This window comes from Molothrus aeneus, chromosome 11 (assembly GCF_037042795.1).
Source record: "Molothrus aeneus isolate 106 chromosome 11, BPBGC_Maene_1.0, whole genome shotgun sequence".
Taxonomy (NCBI): domain Eukaryota; kingdom Metazoa; phylum Chordata; class Aves; order Passeriformes; family Icteridae; genus Molothrus; species Molothrus aeneus.
Window position 1 is genome coordinate 12,719,285 of NC_089656.1, and position 21,997 is coordinate 12,741,281.

A 21,997-nucleotide genomic window follows, 5' to 3' on the forward strand; every position below is an offset into this window, starting at 1 on the left:
ATTTCATTTACAATTTTTCACCAACACTGAAGTTTTGCCCTGTTCAGAGCAGAGCACATGTGAAACACTTGGGTATTAACCTGACAAGAGAACAGGCAACAATGACCACCAAACTCAACCACTTCATGCAAGGGGAGCAAAGAGCTAAAAATTACATGCAAATCCCATGGCAGGGAAAAAGTGCAAAATAAAATACAAACATGATAAAAGTGTCCATGGACACTTAAAAAGGCATGCTTTTTTTCCCAATCAGAAACATGGCAAATAGAAATAATGCACAGAACTTCATTTTACACAAGGCAAATCAGATTCAAACTCCATGCCAAAGCCAGGTAAGGACAAAAGATACCAGAAGAGGCAAAGCTGCAGTGACTGTGCTTGAAAATCTACATGAAAAAAGTATTCCAACATTTTTTTGAGCCAGGGTGTGTGTGTGTGTTACTAAAAGCATGGGCACCTGAGGAAATAAGAGCTGATAACAGCATGTGAAGTTGACGGATGGCGTTGAAACTGTTTCCACATGGAGGCACAGCCTCTCCCCCTTATGTTCCAAAGTGCATAATACACTCAAGAAAAATTGCAACGCTAGTATTCTTCTGAACTCCAAACACTCAACCAGCAACTGAGAGATACAAGACCATTAAAAGACAAGAGAAACATTTATGTCTGGTTTGTCACAGCACCTGGGGAGGCAGAACAGAACTGTATATTGCAGCTGTGACCAGGACTGGAACATAGGGGCCTTACTAGGGGATTCACAGCATTTAGGGGAATGATGGGCTGACCTCACAGCACAGCAGATGAGTCTGAATGCAACAGCTGTTACTTCATTTTCATTTAACTTTATTTAGCATTATCAAGTATTTCCTTGTAATACAGACAGAATTTACCTCTATTTTTATTTGACTGACAACACCATGACAGACTGGAAACTGCCTGTGAGCAGTTATAAAGTTTCCCCCTCAGTCCTAACTCAACATAGTTACGGTGCACTGAGTTCTGGCCTTGGCTAAGCTCTGCCTGCCTTATCACTTCATCGGTTAACAGCCCCTATAGCAATAAAATAAAACAACCAAACAAATGAACAAAATAAACACCCTTGTGGCTAATAACAGGTTGTATATAAGCACGATAACGAAGTACGATGGCTACTAAGAGCAAAGGAGCAGCACGCCCAGAGGTTTGTTCTGTTTAACACCCACACCGTGAGGGTAGGACGGCACTTGCAGTTGCCAACCTGCCCCTGCCCTGGAGGAGCTCCGCTCGGAGTCACCCCCAGCTCCTGCTGAAGCCAGGCCCCCCATCCATCCATCCATCCCCTGGGCCGGGCAAGCCGCAAGGATCCCCGGCTACAGCACAGCAGCACCGTCCCGTCCGGGTAGCACTGCCAGTGCCACAGCGAGCCCGGGCCCGGTACCGTCCGGCCGGACTAAAGCCGCAGTGAGCGCGGCTGGGCACCGTGCGGGGCAGCGCCGCCGCTCCCGGCCAGGCCAGGGCGGAGGTGAAGTTACAGCCGGCGGGGAGCGCCCCACGCCGCGGCGGCGGGCGAGGCCGCCCCGGACACGAGGGGCAGCGAGCGCCGCCCCGCCCGCGCCCCAGCGCCTGAAGGAGCCGCGGCTCCCCGGCCCGTCCCGCCTGCCCCGTGCTCACCGCGCCGCCGCCGCCACCGCCACCCGGACCGCCACCATCTTGAGCGCTGTTTACCGGCGCGATCTCGCGAGAGCGGCGCGGGCCGCGCTGCGCAGGCGGGGCCTGCCCGGGAGCCCTCAGGGGGAGGAGGCGGCGGGGGGAGGTCCCGGTAGCCACAGGGAATGGCGGCCGAGGGACCGAGAGCAGACTGTACTTAAACCCTTACCCAAATGAAATGTATGGGTTTAAGGCCGCTTTGCCAGCGAACGGAAGGCGTTGTCGGTAACAAAAGCTTTACGCCGCACAACTGAAGCAAAGGGCTTTGAGGGGCAGCCGTGGACAGACCCCTGTGATGGGTCCCCGACCTTGGTACCCCCCCCCCAGCTGTTCCCCGTCTTCTCCACAACTTCATAGCTGTCGCTGTGAATGGTTTGATTTTTCTGGGGTCCTGTTTCTGATGGAGTTGGACGAGTCTCAAATTCTCTCAAGGTTACAAATAGACATCATGTAGCACTATGTGAGGGACTGTCGTTTACTGACAGAAATAACAGTGCATCTGCTCCTGCCCAATCATCTCAATGCGAAAGTGAATAGAGATTAACATCAAGAACATCAGAGCTCTCTCATAAAGGAAAGCAGCAGAGGAGCTATTTTAATACAAGGATACCGAGAGGATCCAGACTTCTGTTGTCTAGGTTATGTAGCTTGCTTAACAAGGTATGGATAAGTTACAGTAGGTCCTCCAAGGTCCATTAAACATTGTTGCAGCACTCTGATCAGAATTGTCTCGTGGGACATGGAGCCACTCCTATTTCCCTTTGGCTGCCAAACCTTGCTTGCGGAGAATTCTGCTCAAGTACAGAGCACCCCATGCCCACATCCACTCAGGCAGGCATTCGCCCAGCGTCCACTGTGGAGAGACACAGGGAGACAAGAAAACAGAAAAAAATGACAGAAAGGGACAGACTAAGATACTTTCCATTAAAATAAACAGTTTCTCAAAACAGTACTAAAGCAAGGCAAAAAGTGCTTGAATATCATCAACTAAGCCTTAAATTCAGCCCCTTGAAGCACACATACTCAGCTGTTCCGGATGTTAGCACCCACAGCTGAGCAGTTCTGCAAATAAATACTGAATCCTGACTTGATTAAGTTCACGACAGCCATTCTGTCCACTTCCATTAATTGCCACATTTTGCCAGAATGCATCCTGTCCCTTTTATTCCTTTTGGACTAATCCCCACTTCTTCATTTCCATCTAGTCAACCCAATGCTATAGGAAGCCACCAGGTAGGATACATGAGATGACCAACATGCATAAACTGCATGATAAAGTCTTCCCCAAAAATCAAAACCCTAACAAATGAAGGAAAATACAGGTTTTTTCCTGCTATTATTCCATCCTCCCTACCCACTCTTCCCCAAAGCACAAATATGCTCAATATGTTAAGTCTGAAAAAAGCTATTTCTGTTTACAAAGACGGTGAAACACCTGCCCAGTCAGCAACACCCCAAGAGAAATGAGATACTCTGCTTTTCAGTAAAAACTTGTCACTTTCCCATTTCTGCTGCACATTTCAAGGGAGAATTGGATTCATTCTCTGATCTTAAAGTAAGCATGCCCAAGCATAAGTTTATAAAGCAGAACTAGTGAGAAAATAACAATGCCTTAAAGTCTACAATATATATGACACTTTTTCAGAATGAGCAGTTTTCATTCAGACTCCTAAGAAAGTAAACAGCTGACTTACTTCTACTGACAAACATGAAATAGTTTAATGAATTCCATTACCTGTATTGCATGCTTCCAGTAACCAGTAGTCCTTATGGATAACCCAAGAGTAGGAACAGCATGACTTGCATATTCTTCAGCAGTAGGAAAAAAGATAGGTCTCTTTGATATAGTGCTGCTGAATGATGACATTTTGGTAGCAATAAAAAATGGTGTTAGACTCTGAACAAAAATTCCTTTAGAGGCATACTCATAATGTAGTGCTCTACTGAAATAGTCCAAGTAGCTCTAGAAAAACAAAAGCAGAAAGACACTTTTTTTTCCTTTTTTTTTTGAAACAATGAAATCTCATGGCAAAGTTTTATTAAAATTACAGAAAAGTTTTAACATATTTTATGCACCAGCTCTAATAAATATTAATAAATAGTATAAAATATGATTTTCTGAGGTATTTTCAACATTTCTCTGTGTTATTTGCTATAAACCTGACACAGTACCGTAACTTGCAGGACAAAGTGACTGCTTATCACAATCTGACAATTTCTGCTTAAAAATAATACAAAAACATTTATTTCATCTAAAACAAACACCTTATCTGGTCTGGGGGCATTGCAAGGATACTCTACAGACAGCTCTACCTACTACTGTCAGAAGAAAAAGAAATGAAGTCCCATTCTTTAATACATTTACAGGTGAATTTTGCATTCAACTGTCTTCTCCAGAAGCCAGGTTAGCTATTTTCTGGGATTCTCTTAGGCAAAAAGATTCATTAATGTGTATCTGCATTAGCTCCTTTAGCTCATTTTATTTTTACAGAACAAGAAAAGCACAAGGCTGATAACTGGGACTGCTGGAATCAGACTGAAAAATGAGCCTGGCTCAGTCTTATCAGGGCAGCAACATTGATGCCTTCCCTGCTGTGCCACACAGCCAGTTCTCCCTGAGAAAGAGCATTTTAGACTCAGCTTGTGAGCAGACATCTTGCTGCTTCCAACCAGCCTTGCAAAAGGTTTTCCCTACAGTTTGTTGGGAAACCATCTTGTACAAATTCTCTTACCGCTGCTTTAGGAAAATTAAAGCAACCACTTCAAGCATTGTTCATTGTTAGTACACAAAGAGGCTTAGGATGTTACAGCAGCCTGTTCTCACTTCTGTGTTCTGAGGCCAGGCTTAAAGCTGGATTGCTGACCTAGCATTTGGATTAATTACCTCAGCTAAATCAAAAAACTTTGGTACATTTGTGATTCTTCTTTCTCATTCAAGCATTTTAATTGTTTTAATTCAGAGTGCAGTTCTACAAACACTTGGCAAAATCAAAGGGGCAGATACTCTGCACAGAAACAGTAATTGTAAGCCAGTTTTCATACTGAAGGAAGTCTGCAAGGAGTTTTACACCTTGGGGTAGTAAGAGGTGGCTTTGCTCCAGGCCAAAGGAAATAAAAGAGCTATGTCAGGAGCAAGGCTACAACAGAGGGCAGCCAGAGACAGCTGGGAGCAATAACCACTTGTGTTTAGACACTGGATCTAGGTGAGATCCTTCCACAATCCCAGCTGCTTTTGTGGATTCAGCAGCATGTCATGCAGGGTAAATCCACCATCACCATGAGCATTCATTCTTCCAGCATCACCCAGCTGCCCAGTCCTATTCATTACTGCTTGGATCTCTTCAGGAAGGACAATTATGGGGGAGCTCTTTTCACTTGTCCCCAAATATGCCATAACACTCCTTGGTATTACATGAAGCAGTGGCTTGATTTGGCCACGCTCTGTGTCACAGTGGTGTCTTGAGCATGAGTATAGCCCTTTTTGCTACTAAATACTGGTATGCAAGACTTGAGGTATGTGCACAGTTCAGCTGGAGAGAGATTAAATTCTTGACCCTTTCAATAGGGCCCACAGAATTGCCTCTCTGCTTTGTGCATCTGAGAAAGGCAACATTTCTCCTAGGATGACTGTTATGCCTTCACTTCAAAATCCAAGAGCACTGACTTTGGTTCAAAGCCCAGCACTGGTGAGGATGAAGAGTTTCCTGCATAACACATGTATCATTCACCTCCAAAATTTAAACAAACCCCTAGAAACATTCAAGTATTTTGACATCCTTGCTGAATCTGTTTCCAGTGCATGCCATTTAACACTACAGCCCAACTTACTTTAGAGGCTCCATAGACTGTAAGCATTGGTGTTGGCTGACAACAGGATGCTGAAGAAAGGTTCACAATTGCCCCTTTCTTCTTCTTTACCATACCTGGCAGCACAATATGTGTCATCATGGTAGCAGAAGCAATATTTACATGGATCAAGTCCCATAGCATATCCTCAGACAGATTAGTAAAATAGTCTGGGTAGGCCTGAAATATTCCCACATTATTCACCAAAATCCCAATTTCTCTGTCTTTCAGAGCCTCTTCAATGGCTGGGTAAAGCTCACGCCCCTTGCTGAAATCAGCTACTATGAAATCTGTTTCCACTTTATAGGTTTCAGATATGCTCCTGGAGACAGCTTCCAGCTTCTCTTTGCTTCTGCTGACTAAGATGATGTTGACACCACGCTTTGCCAGTTCTTCAGCATAAGCCTTCCCAATACCATCTGTGCTACCTGCAAGAGAAAACAGAAATAGAACACACAAGTGAAAAACTGAGCAACACCAGTCTTCTCTCTTGACAGTTCTTTCAATTATAGCTTTATTCCTTTTTCTGAGATCATGTGGCACTAAATATATTGAATTCAAAGACACAACAGTAAAGACAACACTGTCAACCATCTTCTGCAATTCCCCTCATAAAAGTTTTATATTTTCCATGACAACAAGAGAGAGCTCAAAGGAGAACCTTAATGAAAGGCAGGGATGTCAGAGGTAGAGGACTCAAACCTTGCTGAAGAACTAGGGCACATATGAATACCCCACAGCAAAAAGAGGATCTTGTCTATATCTCTGTCTACACTGGCAGCTGATCAAGAGGTACCTTGCAAATTTGGGCAACAATTGCTGTGATTCTTTCCCAGCAGTCCATCACACACTTAGCTTGCCCATCTCCTGAAGAATTAATTTATAAAGGCAATGAACAACAGCCACTGCTCAGGCAGATCAGCCTGCAATCAGAGGTAATACAGGCTCCAGCCTGCGATATAAAGCTCTCCCAGCGTCACAAGCCACCAAGTTTCACAGTACTGGCACAGTATGTTACATTGTTACATAAACACAAGGAAATTCACCATCTCTTACCCGTGACCACGGCCCACTTCCCGTACTTCTTGACCAGATCAACCTCCCCACTCAGCCTTGGAATCACGTGCAGCCTGAGCGCACTGTAAGTGGTCAAGGTCAGAGACACAACCTTTCTGACTGTGTACCAAGCTCCAACAATAGCCAGGGCTTCTACATAGAAACTGCAGGAGCGACTGATTTCTCTGTACAAGAGGGAGAATCGATCCACTGCAGCCATGGTGATCACAAGCCTGAAAAAAAACAAAAAGACACAGGCAATTAAAATTGCCTCCTGAGCCATGTAAACTTTTCAGACTGTATGGATAATTTTGAGATACAGCATTTTACAGTTTGAGCACTGTTTTGATGAAGAAAAACCACAAATCAGTGTGCTAAAATTTGGGTGTCACCTACCATCAACCTCAGTGGTTTAGGTACTCTTTATCCCTTTTCCTAGGGTTGAGCTATTAATCAATTATACTGCAACAACAATGATCAACGATTCTGTAAATAAAACAATTAAAGCAGAAGCTGAACAAGTGAAAACCACGGTTGGAAGATGAAAAGTTACCTACAAGAGAAGCAAGGATAACCAGCACGCGAGAGCTGAGACACGAAGAAACAACAGGCTCTTTCAAGTACAAACAGCTACATGAGAGACAAAGCAGGCAAGGACAGCGCGTCAGTGCCCAGCGCAGTCAAAAGCACCGCATCTGCCACTGTCCCTGAACCACGGCCCGGTGCAGCGCATCACGCACACCGCGCTGGCTGCGCCTCACACTTTCACTAGTTAATACGTTTTTTAAACAAGCACAAATCCGTCCTCTCCTCGGCAGGACCCGCCGCGCCGCCCGGCACCGCCACACCCCGCCCACCCCTCGCCCAGGGCGGAACGGCGGGCTCCGGGCGCGCCGTCTCCGCGCGGCCCCAGCGAGCTGGCCCGGCCCGAGGCCCCTCGCCCAGCCCCGGCCCGGAGCCCTCCCTGGCGCGGGCTGTCCCGGCCGGACCCACCCCCGGCGCGCCCCTGACCCGCCGGCGCCTCACCCGCGATGCCGGGCCCGGCCCGCCGCGCTGCCCGCGCCCGCCGCCGCCTGCGCCGCGCGGGGCCGCCGGGAGCGGCCGCGGGGCCTTGTGGGGCTGCGCGCGGCGTCGCCATGGCCACGGCTGAGGCGGCAGCCGGGGCTGGGGCTGCGCCCCGTCCCTCGCCTGCCGCCGACTAAAGCCTGCGGGCATTTTGTCTGGAAAAGACAGAGCGTAAATCGCACACCGGCTCGGGGGTGTTACAATGCAGGCGGCGCCCGCTGGAGACCCGGACAGCGGCCGCAGAGAGGAGCTCTCGGCGCCGGAGGCGCCGTTGGGCGAGCCCGGGGGCGGAGGTGCCCGCACGGAGCGTGAGGGCAGCGCTGTGAGCACAGGTGAGCCCCTCCGGCTCGCTCCCCAGCACACAGAGCCTGCACATCACGGCTGCTCATACTGATCTGGATGCAAATGCGAGTGTGTTCTTCCTGCCAGCAAAGTCACTGGAAATCCCGACATAACCGAGACATACTCAATTGCTGTCGTCCTATGGTCTTTTTTCTTTTCCCGACATTTCTTTACTTTCCTGTTTCCGGAGAAGTATTTCTTCCAGTGTTGCAATCACACAGCCAGCCTGAGCTCTAAATCACCAGTCACAGGATGGGTCAGGGACCACAGCGGGTCACTGGTCCGAGCTCCTGCTCAAGCAGGGCCATCCCAGAGCACAGGGCACAGGGTTGTGTCCGGATGGCTCCGGAACATCTCCAGGGAGGGACACTCACACCCTCGCTGGGCAAACAGCTCCAGTGCATGGTCACCTGCACGGTAAAGTTCTTCCCTATGTTCAGGTGGAACTTCCTGAAGTATGGATTTCAGCCCCTTGCCTCGTGAGTTACTAAGTATGTCCGATTATTATGTTTTAATTACAGTCATATTTAAGTAAGGTGCTACAATCATCTTGTTTGCACTTTCTCTCTGAACTACAAGTGCAAGTAGAAGGTTCAGGGCAAGTATCAAAAGAAACAAATACTGAAATTGGAATTAATCAAAGGCAGTGTAAAGACACCTTCCAAGGAGTGCAAAAGGGTAAATTTGTAGAATAGCTAGACTAACAGTGCTTGGGATGACTGATACCATTGCTGAAGTCTCTTTACAGTAAACTCAAATTGGTGTTAATTAAATGTAATATATATTAAATGTCTAAGACCATCAGAACATTGGTGTCAGTACTTTATTGTGACTGTACATTATAAAAATATTAAGAATAATGGGTACTATCCAGCTTTCTGATTTAAAAAAATGTAGATTTCAATTGCTACTATTTATTTTATGATGCTGTGTAAGAAAGTTAAGTCTCATTAAAAATCTCAGCAGAAATCTTGGTTAAAACACTCTTTTCTTGAAATTCATATTCAAATGCTCTTCAGTATTTCTCTGAAGTAATTGGCAACATGACACATTTTCCCCACCCTTGCTGTTAAATTGCAATTCATTTTCTTATTTAAAAAGCTGATGAAACTCAAGAGAAAGAAGTCAACTGTATGTCCAGAGCAGGTCAAGAGAATGAACAAAAATCAGATATTGATCAGAAGTCTGGAACCAACTCATCCAGTCAAAGGACAGTAGAAAAGAGAGGCTCTGTAAGGTAATACATTGTTTGTGGATGTGTTGGCATCATCAGGAGTTTTGCTATTCTGTGTGTTCATCTCAGTTCTGGAGAACAGTTTTGAATATGAACTTGAGAATAATGGATAAATCAGGTATTAGTGATATTTTCAGCATCTGGACAGATGTTTGGGGTTTATGGCCACTGTAGCAAACTACATTCTAACCACATGATGAAGTCATTTAATGGATCTGTAGAAAATTGTGCAAACTCCTGTGGAAGTCATGTGCCAGTAGATTTAACCATTTCTCTGCCTCAGTTCAGACAAAGCATTCTGTTAATTCCTAGTGGCATTCCCAGCCAACCAACAGCTCTATATCAAAACTTTCTTGAGTGCTATTTTGGAGTCAGCATTTCAATAAAATGTTGGGTTGATTACCATTGATTTTTCTAGTCTGAGAAAAATATTGCATTTTGGCTCTGCCACCAAAGGTCCTGTACCAAAGCAGCAAGGAACAGGGGAAAGAATTGGAGAGGAAGCTAACATTGGAAGCAAAAGCTAACATAAAATCATGCTGCCCTTTTCCAAGAAGATGAACTCTCTAATTCCCTGCCCATTTTCCTATAAACCCTCTTTTTTTTTTTAGCAGAAGGGCCTGGTAACTCACTTCAAAGGTAGAAATGAAAAGCCACAAAAAAAAAAAAAGCCCAGCACTTTTTTTTTGGGGGGGCGGATATAATTTTGAAAGCTGTAGCTATTTGTCTTGCATGAAAGAATTGTTAATTGTGTTGCAATTAAATCTGTAAGGAAACCAAAGATCTCAGAATGTGCACTGAAATACATTTTCTATTTTGCTTCTGCTTCCTGTACTATTTTAGGATGACAAAAAAGATTCTGCTAGACATCTGTAAGCAGCAGAAATTATACTGGACCCCATACTTAAATGATACCCTGTACTTGCATTATAAAGGTAAGAGGTGGACATGACTGTCTAGCTTGATCATTCCAAGTAGCATTTTAGCAGAGAATCTACTTCATGGCTCACTGAACTAAGGTATCTAGTAATTCTTCTAAATTAGAACACAATTTTATATAATACTGGATTTGGTAAACAAAATGAGTCAATATGAAGGTAGAAAACTAAACAGTACATCTAACTCACTTTGTGGAGCCATCCAAAGGATCACTGGGAAAGAAGGGACATATTTTTGGTTTCTTTTACTGAAGCAGGAGCCTCTGAGAAATGTAAATTTAAATACTGCCCTGGGTTGCACTCCGAGGAAAATGTACATATTTTTTCTTAATTGTTTGTATAAAAAGCTTTTTCCAGCTTTTGGAACTTTTTTACTGCCAAGTGAAAATGGTTAAGAGGAAAATAAACAGTAAATACTTGCTGCATATTTGAAACACTGCTGAAAGAAAAAAAAAATTGTTAGAATGAACATTACTCATCCTCTGGTGATCTCTGAGCAGGTTTTTGCATGATGCAGTTACCTGGCCCAAGTTAGCCTAAGAATTCTTCCATATAAATAGGATATGCTACCTTCTCCATTCAGCCTTGGTTTTGCTATGTATTGTTTAGCATCTAAAGGGCTGCTGAGATCCAAACCAGAATAGGTACCAACCTGGTTTTGCCCTTTATGGGCCATAAACAGTACCAGGGATTCAGTGGGAATACTGCAGTGACTTCAGTACCAGTGTACAGTCTCTCAGGCTGTTTCAGCAGCTCTGGTTTAATGGAATTTTCTTGTCCAAAGAGTCATTTTCAGCCAATGCCATTTCATTTTAAAACATCTTTTTTTGTTCTGCAGGATTTGACCGACTGGAGAATCTTGAAGAATATACAGGACTGAAATGTTTGTGGCTGCAATGCAACGGCTTAAGAAAAATTGAGAATTTGGAGGCTCAGACAGAGTTGCGTTCCCTCTACCTGCAACTCAATTTAATTGAGAAAATTGAAAACCTTGAACCCTTACAAAAGCTGGATTCCCTTAATATCAGTAACAATTACATCAGGACCATTGAGAATCTCTGTAAGAATTGTTGCTGCAAGGTTTTAGCCTCTGGCAAGCCCATATTTCCTAAGCTCTGACTAAGCTTTTGTTAGTGGCACTAGTTTCAAAGGATTTTTAATTTGTGTTAGAATTTTGCATATCCATAGCAAAGCCCACAGGGCTTCTGTGGAGAAATAAAACCTATGTTGAGAAACAGAAAATACTACTGAAGAAAAGCTACTTTCACATGGAGACCTAGGATAATTAAGTAGTTTTTCCTCCCTTCTTAATACCATCTCAGTACTTATCTATGTTGCAGACAGGCTGACAATCCAGTTTTCACCATTTACCTTACAGTTAAGATGTGCTTTGGCAGTTGCAGACACAATTACCAAATCTTTTATATCTGCTAAAAGATTGATTCTGTCTTCAGCTATTGTATTTCTGTACAATACTACTTGCATACATTTGAGAATTTTGAAACACAAGCTCTTGCTTTTGTGTAACTGTTTAGTTTGAAATGTGAATTTTAAAAAGCTACCATCCTAAAACCAAGCACCTATTTTTCCCTGGGATGAAGAAAGCAGCTTTGGAGGCCTAGCCAAAAAGTCTATATAGCAGAATAACAATTTAGAAAAAAGCTCCAAATTCAATATAAACTATTAGCTTGACAATGCAGTTTTTTACTTGCTCATAAAGCCCTTTGTGAAGTGACAACTCTTACCTTTCCTTGCATTGTACTGTTCTTGTCTGGCAGCTTGTCTGAAAGTCCTGCAGACTCTGCAGATTGCTCACAATAAGTTACAGACAGTGGAAGACATCCAGCACTTGCAGGAATGCCCAAGTATTTCTGTTCTTGATCTTTCCCACAACAATCTGAGTGATCCAAGTATTGTAGCTATTCTGGAGACCATGCCAAATCTGGTAAGTCAAAAATAGCTGAGGGTTTGTGTTTGTGTGTGGGTGAACCCCATCAAGTGGCTTTGTTGGGTAGTTCAGTGCACAGTAGGTATCAGTCTAAAAGAAACATTATTAAACATTGGTTTGTTTCTGGTAGATCATCTGTAACACTTTGGATGTTTTATTCATTTCTTGCTTTTGAAATGACAGAGGAAGTGCATATCCAGGCTGGGGTTTTGCTACTCAAGCTTAAAAATTGTTTCCCTTGTTTCTCTAGCATGTGCTGAATTTGATGGGAAATGAGGTGATAAGGAAAATTGCTAACTATAGAAAAACACTCACTGTTCGACTAAAACAGCTGACATATCTGGATGACAGACCAGTTTTCCCAAAGGACAGGTAAGAAACACAGCCATCTTCACACAGCTATAAGAATCAAGTGCTAACAATCACTCATCCATTTTTGATCAATACTGTCATGGAAGGAAGATTGACCAGTATAATTTATTAAAAGTGGATGACTTTGAGGAGAAGAGTATTGTACTACAGAGTTGTACATCTAACATACCTAGAAAAAAGGAGTGTATTTTTTCTCCTGATTTCAACAGAACCTGAGCAGGTGTCTGAAACAGCTGAGCCAATATCAGACCAATCTCTGGTGATGTAATCAGCAATCAGCATTTGGATATCTCTGTTTCTTTTGTGAGATAAATGTAAATCCCTGTTGCATAAGGGATTGTCACTGCTATCTGCTTTTTTCTCTTGCAGCTATTTTGTGCTGTTGCAAACTCTTTTAAACTTCTCTCTCATTGCAAAGGTGGGCTTTTATAGCTGTATTACAGTGAGCTTTTGTGTTTTCATTAGAGCCTGTGCAGAAGCCTGGGCTGTTGGAGGGCTTGAAGCTGAGAAAGCAGAAAGGGAAAAATGGGAAACCAGAGAGAGAAAAAAAATCCAAGATAGCATTGATGCGTTAGCAGCAATTAGGCAAAGAGCACAGGAAAAGAGGAAACAAAAGTGCATGGAAGGAGTTGCAACAGATACTCAAGAAGGTTTGTGCTTACTGTTTTGGAAGATGTCTGTGACCACTTCAATTTGAATGTGCAGAGGAGTCTTTATCTGATACATCTTTGGATTGACTACCAACTAAAAATTTTTTTTCAAGTGGATTGCACAAAGGAGAGGGTAACCAGCACTTTGTTGCTGATCCATCAAAATCCTCAAGGATGTATTTCAATATGTAGTCACTTGTGAGCCTTTTCAAAGTATTAGAAATACCAAACATTTATTATTTAAGCATTTCCTTTAGGTGATTTTTTTTTTGTGGGGAACTTCTATTTGCTGGGGAGCTGAGATGGGAAAATAGCGTTGCTGCAGTCTTGGGAGGACTACTCATCCATGGATAGCTGCTCAAAGTAGGAGCTTTTGATGCACATTCTAGCCCATTGTAGTGTTTGGAAATTTAAAATGAGCAGTGGTAGATTGGCTCAGCAATTTTTTTGAAATTATTTCTTCTGTAGGAGCATCTGCAAATTCAGAAGATGGTGATGGAAATTCTAACACATCAGAAACTTCAGATAGATCAGAAGAAGAAGCTCAAGAAAAGACTGAGAAATTTAAAAATGAGGGTTTTGATGCTTGTGATGAAGTGATAACACTTCTACCACATGGAGAAGATAGCAGAGATTTCACATCTGGAAATATGCCTGATGAAGGTCAAGAGGATGCACATGAACCAGACTCTTACAAATGTGCAAATTTCAGCCAGGAGGCAGATGGTAATGTACACAGTGCAGAGCCAAAGCAAAGTGAGCATGCAGAGATGATGAGCCAGCCTCTCTGTGGAGCACTGCCTCTGCTGTGGCTCAAGCCAACTAACTCATACATAAAAACATTCCATTAGATTTCCACAGTGACTAGGTGAAATCAAGTAATACTGGGTAAAATATTCTTTAAATACAATAAATAGTAAATTTCTGAAGGCTTAACCTGCAACTTCTGCAACTTAAAGGTGGAACTTAAAGGTGGAACTCCACTTCTCAAACATGCCAGATTTAGTGACAGGCCAGGAGAGTTTACAGACTTCCCTTGTTCCCACACAAACTGGGCAGTCTGTCTGCCAACAGAAGCTGGTCATCACTCTAGAGGTGGTTTTGTACCTTCACACATGGAGAAATGCTTTTATAGATTTCTGCAACACATTACTGCAAAATGCAAATATTAATTTATACAAAGAAGAGAGACCCAGAATATAAAAGAAAAAGAAAGCTTTGGATTGAGCTGTGAATTCTGCAGTGGTAGTCAGGCCCAGCAGTCTGGTTCTGCAGTGCTTGCAATGTAGACATTTTTTATTCAGTTAGTTCTCTGCAACTGATACTGATTATTCTGCAGATCTACCAGGACAGGAGGCAGCTACTGACCAGGCTGAGGTTCCTGAGAAGGAGGAGGAATATGCTGAAATTGAACAGTTCAAACTGGAGACACTGGCAGCACTTTCTCTTGATGTATGTATTGGATTCAGACTTGGAGAAGTTCACGTGTGTGCATTGTCTTCTCCAAGTTAATTCTTGTAACATTCTGGCTAATAAAACTGTATGGGCAGGTTTTTAAGAAAGGTCTACTGTTAGGAAAAATAAAAAGGAAGAAAGAAAGAAATAATAACCCAAAAAGTAAAGCTGCAGCGGTATTCTCTCCAGTGGAGCATTTATGAAGAATGCTTCCAAAGTTTATTTTGTCCTTAAATTGTTTATCCTATAAATCCTTTTGTCCTGTAAATCACCTAAAGTTGACCTTCTATCTTTGTGATTTCTCTGGAGAAACTAATGAGGGCTCTCATTTAAAAACAGAAATTACAGTTAAAAGAATCTTGTAGACACATTTGTCCTCTAAATCAAAACTCAAATGAAATATGCAGTTGAAAATGTGAACTATTTCAGAAGAACCATAGGGAAGAAATAGCAGCCCCATCATTGTAAATGTTACCCAGCAGTATTAGATACTATAAATTAATTCTCAAAATAGAACTCTGATGTCTGTTTCCAGGAAGAGCAGAATGTACATTATTCAGATATATAATAAGTGATTTACATTTGTAGTATGGTCTTCTATTATCTAAAATGTCTATCTGATGCAACATTTAAATATGTTTACCACATTTAACCATGAGGAGGACATAGATACCACTGAAAAATACAACCTCACTTCAAAGAAGAATTGTTCAACATGTCCTAATTAGGACACTGCTGATAAACTGACAGTGTCAGACTGTGATACAATCAGCAATAAAAGCTTCTGAGCTTCTGACTTCCCAGAGCACTTCATACACTCTGTGATACCCTATACTGCCACATACACTCTGTGATACCCTATACTGTTAACTACTGGCAGAAAAGCCTCATATCTCAGCCATGCTCTTAATTTCCCAGGCAAAAATTCCATGTTATTGTAGGGCTCTGCCCACTGCTTCACTAGAGGGTGTGCTGCTGCCTCCTTCTGCTTAGCTGTTTTTAATCATAGGTTTAAAACAGGCAGTGGAGAGAAGGGGCAGCAATTAAAGTATGCACAATATTATTATTAAAAGTAAAAGATCTTACAGTGTCTGAAGTAAATATGTAGTGACACTGTAGGTGCCCACAATGTGAAGATCTCCTTGATTCAGTGTTTGTTTTTCCCTTGGTGCTCTATGGCACTATAGGAAGATCCTGTGCACAAACTTCAAGGCTCTATAAAAGTAACTCTTAAGCACACATCTGTGGGGTTTTAGAGATGTAAAAAGTGGGACTGTTTTAATTCTACAGAAGAAAAACCAAACCCAAATCACACACTAATACACATTTCAGTGTTCTATGCTACTTGTTGTTCAACATTTAGTAATAGAAAGAGCCTCCAGTACTTACCCTAGTGCAGATATTCCAAAGAACCTCAGTGCTGACATTGCAGGGGATGGCTGGGGAGATGCCAAAGGTGAGAGGCTCTGGAGCAGCACCACTGTCCTTGTTCATACTCTGCGTCTCCACATGGTCTCAGAGGGAATATAAGGGAGCAGAGTGGAGGAGGATTTGCAGTGGGTGGTTGTGACATCCCTGTGTCAAGCAGAAACAAGCTCCTGTTGCTGCACATGCCTTGGCTGTGTGGGAATCACATTCCCACATACCTTGACTGGGTTAACTTGTAGTTGATCTGCAAATGCACCTGATGACTGAAACAAGACTAAGAGCTATTTCTTCTCCCTATTGACATCAAACTCCATTAGTCTCAGATCTTAATTTGTACATTTTAATGCAATTTTTATAAAACTATGTGACTTCAGGACATGCTGCACTAGCTGTAACCATATCAGGAAGGAGAAATTTCCTTTCTTGATTTTAATTGTGTAATAATCTTCACTATACAAGACAGTACAGATGTTCCTGATACAACCATGCTAAGTAGCCTGCTATATTAAGTCATTAAATGCTAAAAATATCTAAAAACAAAAGGAAATTCTTATCCCAGTATTCACCTACAGTTAAAAAATGGCAGAAAGGTATTAGTTTCTACCTGTGATTTTGCATTCCCACCTTCTGTGTTTCCTTTCATGTCAGCAAATGATAGTTGTCTGAGATAATATTTTCTTGTGGAAAGCTGAAATTATCAGACCTGTCTGAGGAAAAACAGTTCTCAGCAAGTTTGCAGTTCTGTGTCTTAATTATGAGGCATTCACAGTAAAACATTGGTTTATTAGGTGGATTTAGGTCAACAGAGTTTACTTGATATGTGGTTTCAGGAAGACTACAGGTGTGGATTTGGCACTTACCCATAGAGATGGGTTGCAATTGGGATTAAGTCTATTGAATAGACAGGAAACAGCTAAGAATAAACCATGTTTGCTTTTAAAATCCTGGTAATGCCTTACTCTTTATCCTGTTCTCTTCCATAATCACACAGCATAGTAGAAAACAGCATTCAGTCTGACATTAGGGCTATTGCTTTCCCATTTGCTATTTCTGGAGAGAGATGAATTTTCCCTTTCCCACAGGTGCTTAACAGCAAACTGTGCCTGTGAGGGGATGGAGGGGGGTCCTGCTGGCTGTGGCCTCACTCCCTGATGAGCACTGCTTTGGAGGAGTTGTCCAATGAGCCAGAGATGTCATTTTACATGGGTCACAGTAGCTCTTCCCACTGATTATTGATCTGTGATTGTTTTCAGGAACTGCCTGATTTAGAAGATGTAGTTGTAAGTGAGTTTCCCCCAGAAGATGAAATCTTTGTTCAAAAGGTAACATTTTCATTAATTTCAGTAATGAAACTTCCCTAAACACATTTACAAAGGTTTTGCAAAATGAGGATAATCCAAGTTGTGAAATGCTGGTTTGGGAGATGCAATCACTTATAAATTTACAAACAAAAAGGGATGGTTTCATCAGTTCATATCTACATGTAAACCTTCCTTTGTTTAAATCTGACCTTTTATATTCTTGTCTAGCAAAAATAGAATAAAAACTTGTGATCAGTAATGCAACAGTTACATAAGTTTAATTTCCTACTAGGATGTAGTGTTATACTAAAGATTATACTGTACCAGTATTAATATGGTGCAAATTGCCTGCTGCTGAATAAAATCTGACTTTTCAACTGAAATCACAGAGAAATTGAAATTCCTCCTCTCTACTGCAGGCCAGTCCTTGTCCACCTTAGAGTTAATTTTGCTTTGCTCAAACTAATGTTTTAGGCACAAGCTTAAAAGGAAGAGAAAAAAGAAGACAAAGTTTAAAAGCACAGCTTTGATTTTCATGCTGATCATAGAATCACACTGGAGACAGAGGCTGGTACAGGACATGCTCTTACAAGTCTTTCCAAGATAATGCCAACTGTTCCTGCAGCCATCATAAGACATGGAATTGATTTGCTCCTTTGGTCACAGACTCATAACAGGGTTACAAAATGTTTTGGCTAACAAAGCCTTCAATTAAAAGAAGGCAAGGAAAGAGGATTAGGGAAGGAGGATATGTTGGCAGCTGTCCTGCTCCAAAGGCTGCTCAGTTCTCCACTGAAGCAGATGAAGATTTTGGTCAGGTTCCTCTGTTTGTAGTAAAATATTAGAACAGAGTCCACACACTGCTCTTTTTGTGAACTGTTAATTAGTTTATGGTCAGTTCATTGGTGATGCCTGAGAAATTGCTAATCTAAGATTCATTCACAAAGCAGCAGAGTTTATATATTAAGCATATATTCCATATATTTTAAGAGAACAGCACATTAAAGCTGATAACTGTTACATGGATCCAGGAGATATTTACCCTTTATTTGGCATTTATATATAAGAATAATTTTTCAATTACATTTCTACCTTTACAGCAGGACTATCACCCAAAGATTGAAATAATTTCTGAAGTGACAAATGACAGCAATTCTGCATTAGAGGAAAACAATAAAAGCATGATTGAGAATTCAGTAGAAGAAGTTCCAACAGCAATTTTTTCAAATGTATGTCAGAACCATAAAGAGCATGAAAAGGAGCACTTAAGACCCCTTCTCAAAAGCTTATTTACAGAGCCTGATAATTCAGAAGGATACCTGGAGATCAAAGATCAAGAGGTAGCCCCTTTGAAACCCTTGATACAAGAGGTGATCACTGAGCCCAAGGATCATCTGCTGCTGTCACCAGTCTGTCACCAACCAGATGACCCCAGCTCCTGGGAAGAGGATGGTAAGATTACAGTGACATTATTAATCACAGAGAAAACAGGGTTTGGCACAGACACACTAAGAATCTGTTCAGCTCCTGTTGAAGGCTGTTATTTACAATCACCTCTCCCTTTTATTTGTGTGGGAATCCTGATAAATTAGGAATTAAAATGTTTTCTTTTTTTACAGAGAATTTCTTATTGATTTTCATTTTAATGTTTTTTAAAAATTGAGGTCTATATTTCTTTCTTCAGTACTGAAGACCATGAGTGAGTTTAATTTGCCCTTTGCTTTTGTGCTTTTAACAGGGAATGGCAGTGATAGAGAAGCACAGGGCCTGGCTGAGGGGGAAGGATGTCCTCATAAAGCACAAGCTGACAAGGATGATGAGAGTGGAGTGGATTAATCACTTTGGAAAAACCAGACCAAATCTGGAGCACAGTGTGGAAATATTCCCAAAGTATGGAGGCTGGCAATGGGACCACTTGTTAAAACTGATCTAACACTGTGATATCAAAACTCACTGCCCTTGGCTCCAGCTCCTCAGGGCAGCTGCCTGGTCACTGCTTTGAAAATTACTGTTTTGAGGTTATATTCCAGTCTTGTGTTAGCTGTGCCTTTGCATCCTTCTAGAAATGCCTTAGTTACATGTTTATATGTCAGAGTTTCATTACAGATGTAGTTTCAAGCATAATTGAGTGTGTCATTTGACTAAATAAAAATTCTATTTGTAACCACATGTATTTTCACTTGGTGTTTTATATTTTAAGTCCATACCAGTGTGCATCATAGCAGATGGACTCTAATGGCAAATGAGATTGCTTCTTGATGGGATATTTACTGATCTAATATTCCTTGACATTATGATTGTTTATGCCTAAAAAGATGCAGAAATAGCATCCATGAACAGAAAATCTGGTTTTACCTTTTAGGGCATCTGTAATGAAACATACACTCATATCTGCTGCTTTTATTGTTTTTCATTGAGAGGTGTCTCAGGATCTGTGTTTTGTGCATAGCCAAGTTTAGGAATTAAAATGTCTTCTTTTTCTACAGAGAATTTCTTACTGATTTTCATTTAAATGGTTTTTAAAAATTGGACTCTATATTTCTTTTTTCAGTATTAAAGACCACAAGTGAGTTTCATTTGCAGTTTGCTTTTGTCTTTTTTCATATTTCTATACATCTGTGATAATTTGTAATAAATAAAATTTAACAGTTCTTTTAGGTGTGTACATTTAAAGAAATAAAGAATATAAAGAAATAAAGTGTTACTGTGGGCTTGTTGAGATGTATTTTTCTATCACCTGGGCTTAGGTGCCATCTGGTGGCAAGAGAATCAGACCTCACAGTAACACAAAATAGTGAAAGCCCTCAGAGAGGACAACACAATTGTTTTAAATTTAATCCATTTTCCCCCCACACGAGTTAAAACATGCTGGCAAAAGCCTTGGCCTCCAGGACAGGGTGGGGGTAAGCCAAGGGCCTGTGGAGCACAGGGGTGTCTGAAAGCACTGGTGCAGCAATCTGCTCTTCAGAAAGCTGCAAATCCTGCCACCAACCTGTATGAGCTCCATCCCAAAAATGTAGCTGCTTCCTTTTCTGACAGAAAGCTGGATAAGGACTATTTTTAGGACTTTGGGATTTGCATTTTCCATGCTGTGTTTTGGTGCCTGTCCTGATATCCACTTACTACACTAAAAACAAGTAAGCAGAAAGGAACACATTATGTTTGCAAACAAAAGGTTTAAAAAAATAATTCCAAGAGTGAAGTTTGAGCTCTTGTTATCACTGAAAGCAAGAAAAATAGGGCAAATGAGGAGAAAAAAAAAGCAGCAAATAGTTGCAAGAACTGTAGATTCTTTTACTGTGATCCTGATTTTACCAGCTATACCCACCCTGAGTGGTATTTTAGTTTTCAGCTTTCCAAGCTGTGTTTACTTGGTCACATTTTAGATGGGACATTTTAGATTGTGTTCACACAGTGACCCACCCAGGGGCCCTCACAAGGGAATCTGAATGCTTAGAAGTGATTTTCACTTGTCACTGAGGACTTGGGAAGGAGAAAAGGAGTAAGGGACAGACAAAAGGAGTGAGAAATGCCAAAGCAGGACTAAATGAGAAAAAGGAAACATGTTTAATTAGTGTCTTCTGTAAAACTTTACAAATGTACAGCATAGTGCAAAAACGCAGTCTCAGCACATCACCTTCAAGTAAAATTAACAATGTAAAAAGCTGAGGAACACAAGCTTCCTCCTGCACAGGGATGGCTCCTGAGTGCTCCTCCTGCAGGTTCCTCTCTCACCATCAAGCTCCAATCTCATGTTTTTATAGTAGAGCAAAAAGCCTAAAGAAAAGCCCTGGAAGCCTCCTGAGAGGCTGCTCCCCACGAGCACAGGCTGGAGCCTGCCCTGTAGGACAGCCTGAGACAGAGCCAGGGCCCAGCTGCACCTGGCTGTGCCCACAGGCATCGCTCCCCAGGGGCTCATTTCTCAACTCCAGCCAGACAATCCAGTCAGACACAAGCTGTGCCCAGCCTCAAGCACGTGACAGGCTCCAGAGAAACACAGGAAAACTCCTCAGGAGCTTGAAGTTAAGCATGTGCTTAAATGCCCTGTTGCATCAATACATTCAGTGTTAACAGGACAGCAGCCTGGAGTGTGGAAGCTCAGAGAAGGGTGTAAATCTTGAACATGCACTGTCAGTGTCAGGAGACACCAGGCAGTTTTCAATTACCTATGAGAAAAGAAGTGAACAGAGTGCAACTAACAACTTTCCATCGCTGGAAAGGGCAAAATAGGGTGGAAATGGGCTGATCTAGGTGAAATTTCTAAGCACAAATCTGTCAAAAAGAAAAAGCTTGTCCAGGATACACTCAAGCACATTATCTAAATACCAGGCCAGTGGGGGCTGCTGGAATTTTCCCTTAGTCCTGAACACAAAAACAGTGGCTGGGATTAATTCAGGAGCTCTCACAACCTTGCTCCTGCACAGACCACACCACCAAGGCAGTGACAGAGCTCCCAGCACAGCAATCAGCTGGGCAAAAATATGCTCAAAAGTGAATGTTTCTGAACTAACACACTTGTTCACATAGTGATAACTGGATGGAGGAAAGGGCTGTGACAGGAAGGTCCATTGTAAAAATGCTCATCTTATTGAGGAGCTCATCTTATTGAGGAGCTTTTAAGCCTGCACTCGTCAGAGTGGTTTGCTACACTTTGGATGTGGATGCTGCTTGACCAC

General features: G+C 42.1%; 2 protein-coding genes across 4 annotated transcripts; one reads left to right on the top strand and one right to left on the bottom strand.

The window, feature by feature from the left end:
* Positions 1 to 2,255: 2,255 nt before the first annotated feature.
* On the bottom strand, positions 2,256 to 7,665 carry HSDL1 (hydroxysteroid dehydrogenase like 1). Of its 2 annotated transcripts, none has more exons than XM_066557729.1 (5): positions 7,615 to 7,665; positions 6,589 to 6,821; positions 5,515 to 5,960; positions 3,422 to 3,649; positions 2,256 to 2,539 (listed from the first exon to the last, which is right to left on the bottom strand). In XM_066557729.1, the coding sequence occupies exons 2-5, from the start codon at positions 6,806 to 6,808 to the stop codon at positions 2,438 to 2,440; spliced, it is 996 nt and encodes a 331-aa protein (XP_066413826.1). In that variant the 5' UTR covers positions 6,809 to 6,821; positions 7,615 to 7,665; the 3' UTR covers positions 2,256 to 2,437. The 2 variants fall into 2 exon arrangements, with proteins under 2 accessions (XP_066413826.1, XP_066413827.1); XM_066557730.1 differs by lacking the exon at positions 7,615 to 7,665 and adding an exon at positions 7,142 to 7,374.
* Positions 7,666 to 7,855: 190 nt separating this feature from the next.
* DNAAF1 (dynein axonemal assembly factor 1) lies at positions 7,856 to 19,897 on the top strand. Of its 2 annotated transcripts, none has more exons than XM_066557727.1 (12): positions 7,856 to 7,985; positions 9,097 to 9,232; positions 10,073 to 10,164; positions 11,006 to 11,227; positions 11,946 to 12,112; positions 12,366 to 12,487; positions 12,953 to 13,137; positions 13,606 to 13,863; positions 14,477 to 14,589; positions 17,274 to 17,342; positions 18,422 to 18,773; positions 19,060 to 19,897. In XM_066557727.1, the coding sequence occupies exons 1-12, from the start codon at positions 7,856 to 7,858 to the stop codon at positions 19,155 to 19,157; spliced, it is 1,944 nt and encodes a 647-aa protein (XP_066413824.1). In that variant the 3' UTR covers positions 19,158 to 19,897. The 2 variants fall into 2 exon arrangements, with proteins under 2 accessions (XP_066413824.1, XP_066413825.1); XM_066557728.1 differs by having other exon boundaries at positions 18,425 to 18,773.
* The last annotated feature ends 2,100 nt before the right edge of the window (positions 19,898 to 21,997 follow it).